At 51.0% G+C, this 14,872-nt stretch overlaps 1 protein-coding gene across 1 annotated transcript in view; it reads left to right on the top strand.

The window, feature by feature from the left end:
- The window catches only part of WDR1 (WD repeat domain 1), a 39,419-nt gene extending 34,716 nt beyond the window's left edge, over positions 1–4,703 (top strand). Inside the window, exons 13-15 of the mRNA XM_039248981.1 lie at positions 919–1,092; positions 2,748–2,892; positions 3,747–4,703. Of these exons, the coding sequence (XP_039104912.1) occupies positions 919–1,092; positions 2,748–2,892; positions 3,747–3,853 (426 nt within the window). The 3' untranslated portion in view covers positions 3,854–4,703. The remainder of the gene's footprint in view (positions 1–918; positions 1,093–2,747; positions 2,893–3,746) is intronic.
- The last annotated feature ends 10,169 nt before the right edge of the window (positions 4,704–14,872 follow it).

Below are 14,872 nucleotides of genomic sequence, written 5' to 3'. Positions count from 1 at the left end.
ATCCCCTCAGTTGGTCCCTTGAGGCCCCGGCAGCTTCCGTCCCTCCTCGTCTCCCACCCCTGGGCCTGTGAACCTCCAAGATCCACACACAGGACAGGTGCAGGTCTATACCGAGTTTCCCCTTGCCCCACACACGCTAGCCATCTTCGTTTGCTTCGATGACCTTCCAGCAGGTGGCTGCCCCGTCACTTGGCCCCGTGGTGGACATCGGTATGCACCTCCCATGACGCGCCCCAGGTGCCGTCTGTGAACATGGCCTCTTCCTTCCTTGGATGCGTTCCTTGTGGGCAGTGTGCTCACGAGCCCGTGGGCTCCCGCTCCCTTGGGCATCAGATGTGCTTGCCACATGAGCTCAAGGACTTGTGTGCTCAGAAGCCCTGCGGGGGCGGGACATGACTGTTCCGTGTTTGAGGCAGAGCCGGGAGTGTGTCGTGGACACAGCAAGGAGACCTGCCCTCCCAGGGCAGCCTTGGGCAGCTGCAGGGACGTCCTGGGAGACCACAGGCTCCACAGAGCTGGGGCCTGGTCGGAGAGCGAGGGGGTGCCTGAAGGAAGCAGGGCAGGTGTGGAGCACTGGGGACAGGCAGTGTGGCCGGAGGGGACAGCCACACCAGGGGCCCTGGCGGAGCGCTGACACGTGTACAGGTGGCCCTCAGACCTGGCCTCTGATCACCTGTGTTGGAACTTTCTGAGGCATTGGTGAAAAAAGGCTGAGTCCCGAACATCCCAACACAGAATTCGGGGCGCCTAGCATTCTGCATACAAATTACCTTCCCATGGAACTCTTCCCATGGAACTCTTCCCACTGTGCTGAGCGAGCCATGGGAGGGTCTGAGGAGGGTATCAGGAGCATACGTGTTTGTGCGTGTGTGCGTGTGCGCATGCCAGGAAGTGACTCGCTGCTCCTCTGTCCTGCAGGATGGGAATGTCCGCCTGTACTCCATCCTGGGCACCACGCTGAAGGATGAGGGCAAACTCCTGGAGGCCAAGGGCCCCGTGACCGATGTGGCGTACTCCCACGATGGCGCCTTCCTCGCCGTGTGTGATGCCAGCAAGGTGGTCACGGTCTTCAGCGTCGCTGATGGCTACTCAGTGAGTGGGCAGGCTGCTCGGCTCTGTCCCCCTGCCGGGCAGTGCCTGTGGCGAGTGGCGAGCCGTGGCCTCTCTCCCCTGCTGTCACCAGCCAGGCAGATGCCCGAGGCCAAGTGGCTCTCGGGCTGAATGATGTGGGACAGGAGACACACCCTGTCATCCAAGACCTGGTGGGTTGTTGGGGGTGGAGGGTGGAGAACAGTTGCCAGAAAGGGCCCTGGATGGCAGCAAGGTGTGCTGTGAATGAAGACAGGCCCGTTGGTCACCTGGGCTACCTGGCTAAGTGACTTCCTGGCCTCAGGGAACTTGCGTTTCTCCTCTGTTGAAGGGCTGAGACTAGCTTTTCCTCTGGAGTCTCACCGCCCCCTGAAGTCTTGGGAAGATGGACACTGACATGCCGGCGCTGTCTCACACATGGGGGCCGCGGGGCAGTACACTGGCGAGCGTGAACCCAGCTGTGGTGGCGCCCGGGCCTGGGTGGACATCGGGGGCCGAGAGCGCTTATTGTTGGGAGAATGCGGGCCTGGGAGCCACTCGCCATGGTTCAGACTGGGGACTGAGCTTTGCTAGGGGTTCAGTCATTTGCTGGCCGTGACCAGAGCAGGGGGCACAGGCTGGGGGGGTCCAGTCCCTGGGCCCTGCTCAGGACAGGTTGGAGCGTGGCAGAGGCGAAAGAATTTACCGTCTAGATTCTGCCGTTAATCTCTCGCTGCGCCCCCTCATCCATCCAGTCGTCTTCATCTTCGTTTTGGGCACTTTTAAAGTGAATTACAGGCCCCCGTACGTTTCCCCGTCAACACTCAGCCTTACGTATCGTAAACTAGAGGGGAGTCTCATCCGTTTACGTTTTCCTGTGACATCACTTCTGACGACAGGCGTGAGCGAACGCAGGCGGTGGCGGAGTCAGGCACGCGGCTGGACCCGCACCTCTGTGGACATCACGCCCGCCTCCCAGATTTCCCTCGGCCGCCTTACCACGTTCCCCAGACTCTGTAAACGGTCCTGTTTGTAGAGCGCACAGCTCTCGTTCGCGGCCTGCTTGGTAAGCAGTCCCCCAGAGCGGGACCAGCAGTGCCGTGGACCCAGCAAACTCGAGAGACTCACCCTCAGGCCCACGCTTTCTAGGGAATGAGAAAGCGGGACGCTCTGAAGGAAAAGCGTTCCTGAAGCTTCAGGGAAACCTTAGCCCTCGTCCAGCCTACAGGCTCCGTCTAGGCCCTCCGCCCAGGCTGCAGGGTAGCCAGCGCCCTCCGCCCCCAGCACTCGCCTCACCCAGCGCCACCTGTGTGGGGTGGGACCCCTTGACCCTGGGTGGCTGTTTCTTGGCAGGTGTCCCTGTCCCCTCGCCATGCCGAGGGCTCCATGTAGACCGCACACGTGTCTCGCACTTCAGGATAAGTGCGGTGACGCAGGCCAGGGGTCCCAGGGGGACACGGTGGTTACTGCTTGGTGTGGAGGCGCCCCGCAGGCGGTGCCTCGGTTTCCTCGTCTCCCAGAGCAGCAGGCACTGTGGCGTCCAAGAGACAGCGCGGTGCCTGGCAGAAAAAGCGCTGCGTGAGGCCGACCCTCGTTACTGTCGCCGTGAGGGCCGGGTGAGGTGGCGCCACTCTGGCCCGAACCCTGACTACCAGCTTTGTGTTCCTGCCCGCCACTAGGAGAACAGCGTCTTCTATGGACACCACGCGAAGATCGTCTGCCTGGCCTGGTCCCCGGACAACGAGCACTTTGCATCCGGTGGCATGGACATGATGGTGTACGTCTGGACCCTGAGTGACCCCGAGACCAGGGTCAAGATCCAAGGTGACTGTCGCTCGGCTGCCCGGGCCTGAGTGTCCCGTCTGCTTTGGGAAAGTTAGCCAGGGGGCCCAGCTCACCTGCTCCCTCTGGCGGCCGCTGCCGGACACGAGGAGCAACCAGGCTCATGTGTTGTGTTCCCTGCGCCAGAGCAGGTGGGCTCCATGCACAGGGCCCGGGGGTCACTCTTGACCTGTCCTCCTGGCTTAGTCTGTTCCCTTCCATAGCAGAGTAGTGCAGGCTGGGCAGCTCGTAGACCACAGAGCGACTGCTCCCAGCTCCGGAGACCCAAGTCCCAGACTGGGTCGGTGTGGCTGGAGGGCTCGGGGGCCCTTCCAGGTCAGACACGATAGCTGGACCTCAAGCGCGGGAGGGGGCGGTGCTCTCAGTAGTGACCCCGGCTCTTCTAACACTCTACCTCCTAATGCCATCACCTTGGGCACCCTCCGCTCTCCCCCCGCCCCTTGCTTCTCAGCCTTTTTATTGTCGTACATTTTACTACTGCAAACAGACCAGGAAGCTGTTTGTGTGCTGTCCGTGGCTTGTTTTATGCAGAAAAGATTTGTCACCCCAGTGTTGTCTCCCAGGGGATGCATTTGGTGGTCAGGACCGTGCCTGTGTCTGGGAGGTCCAGGCGGGGCCGCTGCGGAGCCCGAGCGGCAGTTGCGGGGGCGGGGTTGAGAATGCCTGTGCCCGCCTTCCGTCTCCCAGACGCTCCTCCTCCGAAGAGGGACGGGGTCAGATTAACGGTGATCCAGGGGCCTGTTGCTGGTGCAGGGGCAGCTGGCCGCCTGCCCCAGGCCCAGCGGGTGGTGGGAGCAGGGAGCCCGGGCCGCCCTCAGAGCGCCTTCTCTCCGCAGATGCGCACCGGCTCCACCACGTCAGCAGCCTGGCCTGGCTGGACGAGCACACGCTGGTCACCACCTCCCACGACGCCTCTGTCAAAGAGTGGACAATCACCTACTGAGGAGCCCCTTCCCGTGGACGGACCGAATCAGGGACTAGAGCTTAACCGCAGCAGAACACGTCATTTCTCTACATCTCTCTGTCGTGCGCCCCCCGCCCCGCCCCGCTCCGGAGGGAGGGGCCTTAGCGCAGGGCACCCGAGCCTCCGCAGGGTGTCCCTGTATGTACACGTCCTTCTGAAAGCTTTAGACAGTGACAGTTTGCACATGAGAAATAAAGCAAGCACTTAAACAACGTGTGGAGCATAACTGAAACCCACCACCCAGCCCAGCCCGAGTGCAGAACATTCCAGAGGCAGAGCCTCAAAAGCACACAGACCCACTCACCACCCCCGGCGGCTCTTGGCCCTCTGTCCCTGCCCAGGGCGGCAGCAGCCACAGCCCCTTCCGCTACCTGCAGAGGGTCCCCTGCTGGCGAGAAGAGGGAGCGCCCAGGGCCGCTCAGCGAAGCCGGCCTTGTGTGCAGAGCAGGTGCCGCTCCGACCCGGGGTGCGCTGTGTGGTGGCCTCCGCAGCGGACCTTGTGTTCACTGTCCGTTTTTGTGCTTGGTTTTAAGAATGGAATTGTGGGATTTTTTTTTAAGTGTATCTTAACTGTTGGCTGTCCGTGTTTACAGGCCAGTGCGCTGAGGGCGCTGCCTCCGGGTTTTCTGCAGAGCCCTTGTTAGCCGGGCCCAGGTGTCCGGCCACCATTTGCTCTCCTGCTCTGATGTGTTCCTGTCTTTCTTTCCCCCTTCTGCCCTCAAGAGCAAAGGTTAATTTAAAGGCAGAGGTGAAGTCACTGTAAACTAACCTGTTATGGTTTTCACCTTTTTTTTTTTCCAGTGCAGAAATTAAAAGTAAGTATAAAGCACGGTGATCTGTAGTTCTTTTGCGTGTGTCGGAATTACTGGTAAATGTTGGCTGAGAGCAATCGCTCCCTTTGCACTTGTGGAAACACTGAGCGCTTTAAGAGATGAGACCAAGAAGTGATTAAATGTCTTTCTCTTCACTGTGGATTGCTGACTCTGTGTGGTGGGGGGCCCATGCGGGTGGGGATGTGGAGAGCCGTTCGGCACCTTCTGGTTTCTCCCCAGCCTGCAGCCTCAGAGGGAGACCGTTCCGGAACCCGGATGGTCAGAGCCACCTGGTGTGGGAGGGAAGCACCCAGGGAAGGGGCCGGGACTTCTGGGTCCTCATCCCAGCTGCCAGATTACTGTGTGACCTGGGCCACCCCATCTCCCTTTTCTGGACCTAAATTTATTTCTCTGTAAACTAAAGACATCGGACCAGATGGTCCCCAGATCCCACCTGATTGTCAAGTTCTGGGGCAGTCCCTGACCTTTCTGGCATTGCCTTCAAAAGTAAGGAATAATGTGTGTTTAGATGTTGGGGAAAAACTACATTCCCAGAGACTCATTTTAATTGTGAAAGGTTATTTTCTTGGCCAGAGAGACAACAGCGTAAAGATGTCTAAATTTGCAGCCCCCCCGCCCCCCTTCTGGTTTCATCGTGTTGCTTCCACAGTTCAGGTATAAAAAGGACGTGAGAAAGAACAAGAGAATTAAATGTTAGTCTATAATATCTAAGGCTGGGGTCACCACGGATCACAAAGTCCAGAAGTGTGCCGCATCCCTATGTGGATTGGGGACGGGCTACTTTTCACTTCACATCACTGGGGAAATGGCGAATTATTCACTAAACAGTGAAGATTACGTTTGGTAACAACCTGGGAAAAAAAAAAAAGGATTGCTTCCCTTGTTCGTACACAGGACTAAATTAAAAGCAGATCCAAGTTTTTTAGTTAACAATGGAATTTCAGTAACACTAGAAGGCGGCCAGGGACCTTGTGTCCACACAGACAGGAGTGTTTCTAAGAATGACAAAAAACCATAGAGGATAAAAGATTGATACATTTGGCTGTAGTTCTTAAAAGTGCACTGAAGCAGAAAAAATCCACAAGAAACAAATTTTTAAATTACAGCAAAGGGCATACTTTCTACACTAGTCCGAAGGATGTGTACATTTTGATGCTTAGCATAATTTTCCTTGAGCACACAGGATTTTTTAATGGAAATTATACGTCCATACATGGGGTAGTGTTCAAAATCTGTGATAGGAAACTAAGTGATAGAATAATGTGTATAATGCGACTACATTTATGGAAAAAGACCACAGGCCTGGATCTTGAAACCAAGGCTCTCGGGTCAAGGGGACAGGTTAAACTGGGGGGCAGGAGGGTGGATCACCAGCCAGCCCGGGGAGCCGCCCCCTCAACCCCTTCCTTCATCACCAGAGGCTTTTTAAAGTGGAGCTTGAGTTGACCCAAGATCCCTACTCGTTTCGAGGAGGAACACCTTCATACTGCACCCCATAAGGTCTAGTTGGGGGGCACTGCCAGCCAGGGGCGGTTAAGGGCTATGTATTTATCCCTGCCCCCACTCTGTAGTGCAAGCAGCAAATAAATCCTATTCCATCAATCCACTGATTTCGTGGTTACCACAGCAGAGCCTAGACCAAGCTGACTTAACACAGCAACAAAGAAAGACCTGTGTATCGGGGCTGTTAGTGCATCAGTTTCTACATCTGTAAAATGGGGGTAATGAAGGTACACCTCTCAGAGTTGTGCAGGGATTATGTGAGATACTCCAGGTAAAGCCTATGTCAGTGTCTGGCCCACAGTTAACGCGACAGATGTGAGACATTGTGGAGTAGAAGGAATTAGGAAATTGATTTGTAAGTAACACACAAGAAGGTAGTTACCTCTGAATGACGGACACCAAATGAGTGCCCATCTAATGTTAATATACAACATATAGTGACCTGTGCCCCAGGAGGTGCCCATGTGAAGTTCAGGAGGAACTCTGAGGAAGGAAATCAGGGCTGGCTTCCTGGAATAGGGGGTCTCTTGAGGCTAGGAGGATGCTTTCAGAAAGCCAAATGGAATCAGGCTGTGACGTTCCTGAAAAATATCCAAGACACTGTTTAATATCATCCAGTGTTCTTGCTTGGATTTATTCACTTGTCCCTTTTACAGAGGTAAGCAATTATAAACCTTGCATTTAATACAAAAATCTTTTTTTTCTCTCTATTCTTGCATTAAGTCCTAGATATCTGGGAGTCTGCTGTTTTCTGATTTACCCCTGGCGATCATAATCCTGTCTAAAATCGGTATTGAGCAGCTATTAGGAAACAAACTGAGGGAAGGGAAGGCGTTGTTTTCATAAGCCAGGATTCTGAGGGCCACGGGGCATAAAGAATCTCATTAGAGGATGACAAAATTTAGTATTGACAACATGCAGGGTCGCCCGGCTAATCTGAAAGTACAGTGTGCCTGTGAAACTTTCTGAGCCAAAATGGCCAAAAGCACAGAAGTAGTTACCATTAATGTGTACAAAATTGTTCCAGCATCCCCAGACCCCCAAATAAAACCTCTCTAAGGCCTTTCTGGTACCTTAGGACAGACCTTGCTCACAGATGCACACAAGTCGAGATGCAGCCGGGAGGGCGGCTTGATCAAATGTGGAGTGTGGTTCCCGGGGAAGACGCTAGGGGGCGCTGCCTCTGTACCGGCTCCTCTTCTTGCAAAACCAGCTCTGACCCCTATTATGCTATTCGCCATTTTCCATAAAAGTGTAAATCCTCTTTGGACTTCAGCTAGCGAAAACTAACTAACGTAGGTCTTTCGTAAAAGCGTAGGAGCATAACGCAAGAGTTTGGAAAAGCGTGGGTTACATGTATGTGCTTCCCACTTGTTGAGGTGCTAAGTTTGGGGCCACCCAGTTGCCATCCTGCTCAAGGTACAGACCTTGTCACCACAGAAGTGCCCTTTCCAAGTGGCTCATCATTTATTAATTTACTGTCATTTCTTTTTTTAATGTTTTTATTTTATTTATTTTTTTAATGTTATTTTATTTTTGTGAGACAGACAGCATGAGCAGGAAAGGGGCAGAGAGAGGGTGACACAATCTGAAGCAGGCTCCAGGCTCCGAGCTGTCAGCACCCAAAGCGGGGCTTGAACTCATGAACCATGAGTTCATGACCTGAGCCAAAGTTGGCCGCCTAACTGACTGAGCCACCCAGACACCCCATCATTTATTTATTTCTTAATTTATAATCATATTAGTAATGAAAATCAGTACTTTTGTTAATTATTAATAAATAATATAAATTAATATAGTTAATGCAATTCTTAACTAATTTTGATTTTCAGTAGATTTTTTTTTAAGTTTATTTATTTATTTTGAGAGAGAGAGAGTGAGCAGGGGAGGGAGCAGAGAGAGAGAGGGAGAGAGAGAATCCCAAGCAGGCTCTGAGCTGTCAGCCCCAAGCCCCAACATGGGGCTCAAACCACAAACTGAGATCATGACCTGAGCCAAAACCATGAGTAGGACTGAGCCCCCCAGGTGCCCCAATAACTAATTAAAAAAAATTTTTTTAACGTTTTATTTTATTTCTGAGAGAGAGAGGCAGCATGAGCAGGGGAGGGTCAGAGAGAAAGGGAGTCACAGAATCTGAAGCAGGCTCCAGGCTCTGAGCTGTCAGCACAGAGCCCGACGCGGGGCTCGAACCCACAAACTGTCAGGTCATGACCTGAGCCGAAGTCGGACACTTAACCGACTGAGCCCCCCAGGCGCCCCATAACTGACTAATTTTGGAAAGAAAAAAGAATCTTGGAAACAACTGACCCAGTAGGTCCCGAGATGTTAGGTGTTAGATGGGAAGAAGGGGTGCATGTGAAAAAACATTTTCGTGCCTGAGCCAGACTAGTACCAGTGACCCTAAATTGAGCCTTTTAATATGGCTACTGCCACACTTCGTGGTTGCGTATATCTGTTCTGGTACCTTCTATGCCATAATTTTTTTAAAAGAGAAGGAGGAAGGTGACCACTGTCTTGCCCATCAGACTAGTGTTTCACAAGTAAATGGCAATCACGGTGCGAGGGGGGAGGCGCTTAGTCATTCACACGACCAGGCAGACGCTGTCCCCAGCCTGCTGGGGGAGTCCCCACGCTCTGTCCCATTTTCAGGCGTGAGGACTAAACTGGAGGGCAGTTGGTTTGCAGGGACTTGGAGGACACAGAGTGGCCGAGCTGGCTGCCTGCAAGACAGGCCTGGGGCCCCGCTGGGCGCCCCAGAGGGCAGGTCCCGTGGAGCAGGCCAGATGGTGGGGGCCGCGGTGAGGGGGAGGGGAAGAGACCTCATGACTTGCCTGGGGGCTCAGCAGAACAAAGGAGGCGCCCGCCCTTGGACACAGGAAGCTTGAAGCAAGCAGACCATGCAGGTAGCAGTGCATTTCTAGCACCTACTTCCAACATCAGAGGCTGACCGGAAGAGCAGCCGTTAGCCCTGGATCTGCCGCCCACCTCCTGAGGGGTCTGGGACAGGCTAAGGGGCCGCGCTGAGCCTCTGGGGATAAAGTGGGTGTGGGGAGACGCGGGGAAGCCAGCTTTGGGGTGATTTGTATTAATAGGGCGATTGAGAGACAAACGCGAGGAACTATTATTAAGAACTTAATCCAGGACTTGTATCCTTGTATGATAAACAAATTAGCTTAAAGTAGCACAATCTTCACCGAAGGTCATCTTGTGTATCCCCCTCGTTTCCCCCCCTCCCCCCCACCAAAAAGATTGTAAGAAACATCGGCTGGAACCATCAGTGTGGCCACATGGAGAGCAGCATAAACGGTTCACAGGTGGAGACTGACACCGTCTTATTGGCAACTGAATTATGACCATCAGCTTGTGCTCTGATGATCCGGGCTTAAATTAGATTTCCTGGCATCCCGAGGATGGTAAGTCTGAGACATGTTATTTTTTGAACAGACGAGGGAGTGGGAAGATCACACTTCTGACGGCTCCAGGAGAGCCGCAAGTGGCCTTGTCTTCCAGCTCTGTGCCCATCGGGTGTCCTCTGTGCTACAGAATAACTTCTATCTGTGTCTGTTACTCTTTACATCTACTCGACTATTATTCTCTAATTCACTCCTTCCTCCCTCTCTCCCTCTCTCCTTCCTTCTTCCCTTCCTCCCTCCCTTCCTGCCTTCTTTCCTTTCCATGATAGCATCCAATTATTTGCGTATGCGAAGAACACTGATAATATTTGAAGGTTGCAAAGTACCGTTTATCAAAATGAACCCAGTACTCCAGGTCTGGCCAAATTAAAAAGCCACAAACCACAATCTTTGCTCTGGGAGGAAAGCCGCCTTTATCAGTGTGTTACCTTAGCTACAAGATGCAAACACATTTCTGGGCTTAGCGGGCATGTCTTATAGAAACATCACGCATTCTCTTGCTGACATACAGATGTATCAAATCTTTGGTTTCTACCGATAAAACTTGTCAAATCTCTGAGTAGTCGTTATGGGTTTCAGTTTCTCAGTCTTGCTTTTGACTGGAGCAAGTTTCTCCCTGGCGGATTTAGATTTGCGGCTGCTGCTTGACACCAGCAAGGTCAACGCCGGCGGTCCCACAGACCTGTGCTCCCATCATGCCCACTCGGCCTCGGCATCATTCACAGTTTGGCCAGGACACCTCTGAGTTGTGCTGAACCATCCTGTCCATCTCGGGAGGTTTGATGGTGTTTCTGGCCTCTACGCACTAGATCCCAGAAGTCCCCCTGCTGATTCAGTTGTGACCCCAAATATCTCCGGTCACTGCCAGTTCAGACAAGAGCTAGGGATTTTTGTTGCTGTTCAGCAGAAGAGCTTTATAGCTCTATGATCCTAATGGCTTAATTCTCTTACACAGCACAAATGAGATATTGGACTCCTTCCCTTCGTTCAAAGTGCTCTCAATTATTTATCCACTCATGTAGTCAACTAAATATTCATCGATCAATATGTACCAGGCAGCACATCCAGCTCTGGGGACACACTCAGCTTTGAGGAAGACAAACATGGTTTGTCCTGTTTCAGTGGCTTCCTAGAGAAGTGGGGGACAGGGTGAGGGGGGAGTGTTCCGGTCAAGGACACACGGGGAGCTGTGGGGCCCGAGAGAGGACGTGAGGCCCCACACGGTGGGTGGGGTGGGTGGCGTGGGTGGGGGTTACCACCCCCCCAGCGTGTGCAGAACCCTGGCTCTTTTACTAAACCCACATCTCAGTCGCCACGCCTGCCTCCGAGTGGAAGCCATCGGGTCTCTGCGGCCCTGATTGTAGTGCCCTGCTGAAAACAGCAGAGAGCAGCTTGAGATCACGCCTGGGCCATGGCTGAGCCTGCCTGCTGAGGTCACCGCATTTTGTAAGGCTAACGGGCTCCTGCAGAGAGACCAAGGAAGCAGAGCCCTGGCTCGCAGGACAGGCAGGCCCCCTGCCCACACCCCTGCTGATGTGCCCTGCCTCCCGGCCTTCTGACCTCAGACAAGCTGGCTGGGTCTGTGTTGAAATGGCCAGGGTTGGCTAAGAAGGACGGCTATTCTATAACCAGCCTTTATTGTCACACCTGCTGGGCACAGCGGGAGGAAGTCCATCTCTCTCATCTCCTGCAAGCCACCCCTTTTGTTAAGAGCATGGGGAAATGGCTTTATAATCAGCTTAAGGTGAGTGGAAGAGACAGTTGCTCCTCGTAGGGACAACCCGAGGTCCCAAGCATGTCTCTTTGTGCCAGCAATTAAGTGGACATTAGTCTAGCTTGTGGTTGGCGTGAGATAGGACTTGGTTGATGGGCACAGTGACCTGGATTTTCACCTTCCTACTCCCATCAAAGCTTCCCCGCTCTTGGCTTCTCGCTCTGGGGCATGAGTAGTAAACTGCAAAGATTTGTTCCAAAGAGGTGCTAAGGGGTGGTAGAAATGTAATTTCTCCTTTCTCCCCCATCCCCCAAATCACTTAGCTGGTATCTCAATGTAAGCAAGCTTGTCCCCACTTGTACCCCAAGAAGGGTCAACTCAATGGACTATGTTTGCTTACATAACGGGGCTCTTAGCTAAGTAGGGTTTCTCAAAGTCCAAGACGACCTGCATCAAAACTCCTCATACAGACATGGCTTTCCACCGTGTGGTAGTGGTAGTGTCTATGAGATTAGAGTCAGAAGCCTATTGATCCCACACCCAAGTATGAACAAGAGGACGCGAGTCTGTGTCCCGTGAAAGACACGCATTAAGAACGCTGGAGCAGCGCTGTTCCAAAGAGCCTAAAGCTGAGTTCAGCCTGAAAGCCCATCCACAGAAGAATGGAGGGAAGCACTGTGGTTTGTCCACACTTGGCGATAAACTTGAACCGACTACCTTTCCACGGAACAACCTGGAATCTATCCATCTTGTAAACATATTGTCGAGCAGAAGAAACGAGACATGAAAGAGTGAGTATGCTTTGGTTTCCTTTATATGAAATTTAAGAACGGACTAAGCTCATCTGTGTTGACAGAATAATGGTTACCTGGAGTGAGGGGAGGGGTGATGGAAGGGAAGGGGTGTACGGGATGTTGGAACTGTTCTATATTTGGATATGGATGGTGGTTAGATGCATATATACATATGTGAAAAAACGTGTATATGCAGGTATATGTGCTAGTATATTATCTATACCTAGTTTACCATATGTACACCATGGTGCATATATACCATATATGCACATATGCCATATATGCACAAGTGCATACATGTGCATTGAGCTCATGCTTATGACTGACAAACTTTACTATATGTTTCACATGCGCGCGCGTGAGCGCACACACACATACACACACACAGACACCTTCCCAGCCTCATTCCAGACCTACCAAATCTCAATCTCACTAGGGAGCCTGAAAATCTGCATTTTGTGTGTTTGCTGGTGTTGGTGTACAGTGGAAGTTGACAACCAGCATTGCAGGCTGTGTGTCATCTGTGAGAGAGGTGGTTTTGTCGTCCCCACAAATCACACCAGCCCCCATTTCCCATCTGGGTTAGAACGTTACAAGATTTTTCCAGAAGTCAGTCGTTAGGGAATAAGGCTGGCATGAGATTTCTCACCTGAAGATCGGGCACCAGGTCCTGTGAACAAGATTGTCCCAGGCTCCACCCAAGACAGAAGCCACACTCTCCTGGAAATACGGACACTCTTTTCCACTTTTCCTTAAAAATGGAATATTAGAACCAACGGTTTCCATCCTTCTAACTCTTAGTGGAGAAATATGGAGTTTAAACTTATAATCAGTCTACATGTGATTTGGGATCCTCACCTCTTCTCTCTGCCTCCACATAAGCCCCATGTTCCTTGTTACTAACAAGAGGCAGGTAACATTTGTCAAGTGCCTAGAATACGCAGAGTTATCTCGTTCATGTGATCTCATTGAAGCCTTAGAAAAATTCTATGAGCAGATCTGTGGCTCCAAAGGATGAACCAACTTTACAAAGGTACACAGTAAGTTGGTAGTGTCACTGCGATTTGACCCCGATGTGTCCAACCCCACCAAAAAACTGCTATCTCTTTGGTGGGAAGAGCCTGTCACAGGATTCCAGTGCTGTTTCTGTTTGTTTTAAATTACAGTCATGAGAATTTATCTTTGTCATTAAAGGCAATGTAAACAAAAAGGCAAAGTAAAAAACAATAAGTAAACTCTTTAATATCTGCATCTTATCGGACAAGCGGATGGATTTACCATAACTTGTTTTGTGATTCCCCTAATATTTACTCTGTTTCCATTTTTGCAAGTGCAAATGTCTTGGTGAACGTGCTTTAACAGCAATCATTGCATTTATAATTCTCGCTGGGGACAGGCAATCGCAAATGGAATAACTATAACAAAGACGATGCACATTTTTATTCTGTTTCATTCCACAACCCGTTCTTACAGCAGGATTATATGAGCCTTATTATAGCTTCTCATTTCTAAAAAGAGAACCATTCCATTATTTTTCTTTTCCAAATTTTTGTCGTTACTTTCTATCTTTCTATGTATTCTTCAAGATCAATTTCAAAGTAACTTTGTCAAGTTAAAAACTATCTCATTGGCCATGTCTTTATTATTATTTTTACCAGAGTTAGGTGTGTGCTTGCCAAACATATCCTATTTAAATTTTTATAAACATTTATTTATTTTTGAGAGAGAGAGAGAGACAGAGTTCAAGTGGTAGAGGGGCACACACACACACACACACACACACACACACACACACACACAGAATCTGAAGCAGGCTTCAAGCTCTGAGCTGTCAGCACAGAGCCCGACACAAGGCTTGAACCTCTACAAACCATGAGATCATGACCTGAGCCTAAGTCAGACATATAATTGACTGAGCCACCGAGGTGCCCCCAAATATATTATTTAGTGATACTTTCATAGCTGGCAAATCTACAAAGAAAAGCAAAGTAATGATCAACAGAAAAGTCAGGATAGTGCATTCTTCTCTGGAGGAGGGAAGTAATGTGTTAGGAAAGTTACACGGGGCCTTTATAGTATTAGAAACATTCTATTGCTTCACTTGTGTGGTGGCACATTAACTATCTATTAGTAATAACAATATTTCCCCAAGTTTAGCAGCTTAAAAATATATATGTTTGTTATCTCATGGTTTCTGTAGGCCTGGAGTCTGGGCAAAGCTTAGCTGTGTCCCCTGCAGGGCTACGATCATGGCGTCAATTAGGGCTGTGGTCTCATCTGAGGCTCTACTGGAGAAGGGTCTGCTCCCCCACTCGCATGATTGTTGACAGCACTCAGTTTCCTGCAAGCTGCTGGGTTGAGGGCTTCGGTGTCTTGATGGAGGCTGTCCCCAGTTCCCGGCCATGTGGCCAGCTCAGAAGGACAGCTTACAACACAGCACGCTATGGAGGTAACCATCCTATATAGCATAATCACACACATGCAATCCCATACACACCCTCACTTTTGCTACATTCTCTACGTCCTGAAGCAGGTCCTGGATTCTACCGACACTTAGTGGGAGGCATCACACGAGCCCATAAAAGCCAGACCATGGGCCTCCCTTAAGAGTCTGCCTGCCCCAAGTGGTACACAGGTAGCCATTTAACTATTTGTTAAAGTGTGTGCGTGTGTGTGTCTAATATTTGTAAACCTATGTTTCACAACTTAAGATTTTAAAAACCATAAAGTGATTTTTTTCA

The sequence above is a fragment of the Hyaena hyaena genome, unplaced genomic scaffold, assembly GCF_003009895.1.
Source record: "Hyaena hyaena isolate Hyena2069 unplaced genomic scaffold, ASM300989v1 scaffold_328, whole genome shotgun sequence".
NCBI classification, from domain to species: domain Eukaryota; kingdom Metazoa; phylum Chordata; class Mammalia; order Carnivora; family Hyaenidae; genus Hyaena; species Hyaena hyaena.
The sequence above is the reverse complement of the archived record's forward strand: the minus strand, read 5'-3'. Positions and strand labels throughout refer to the sequence as shown.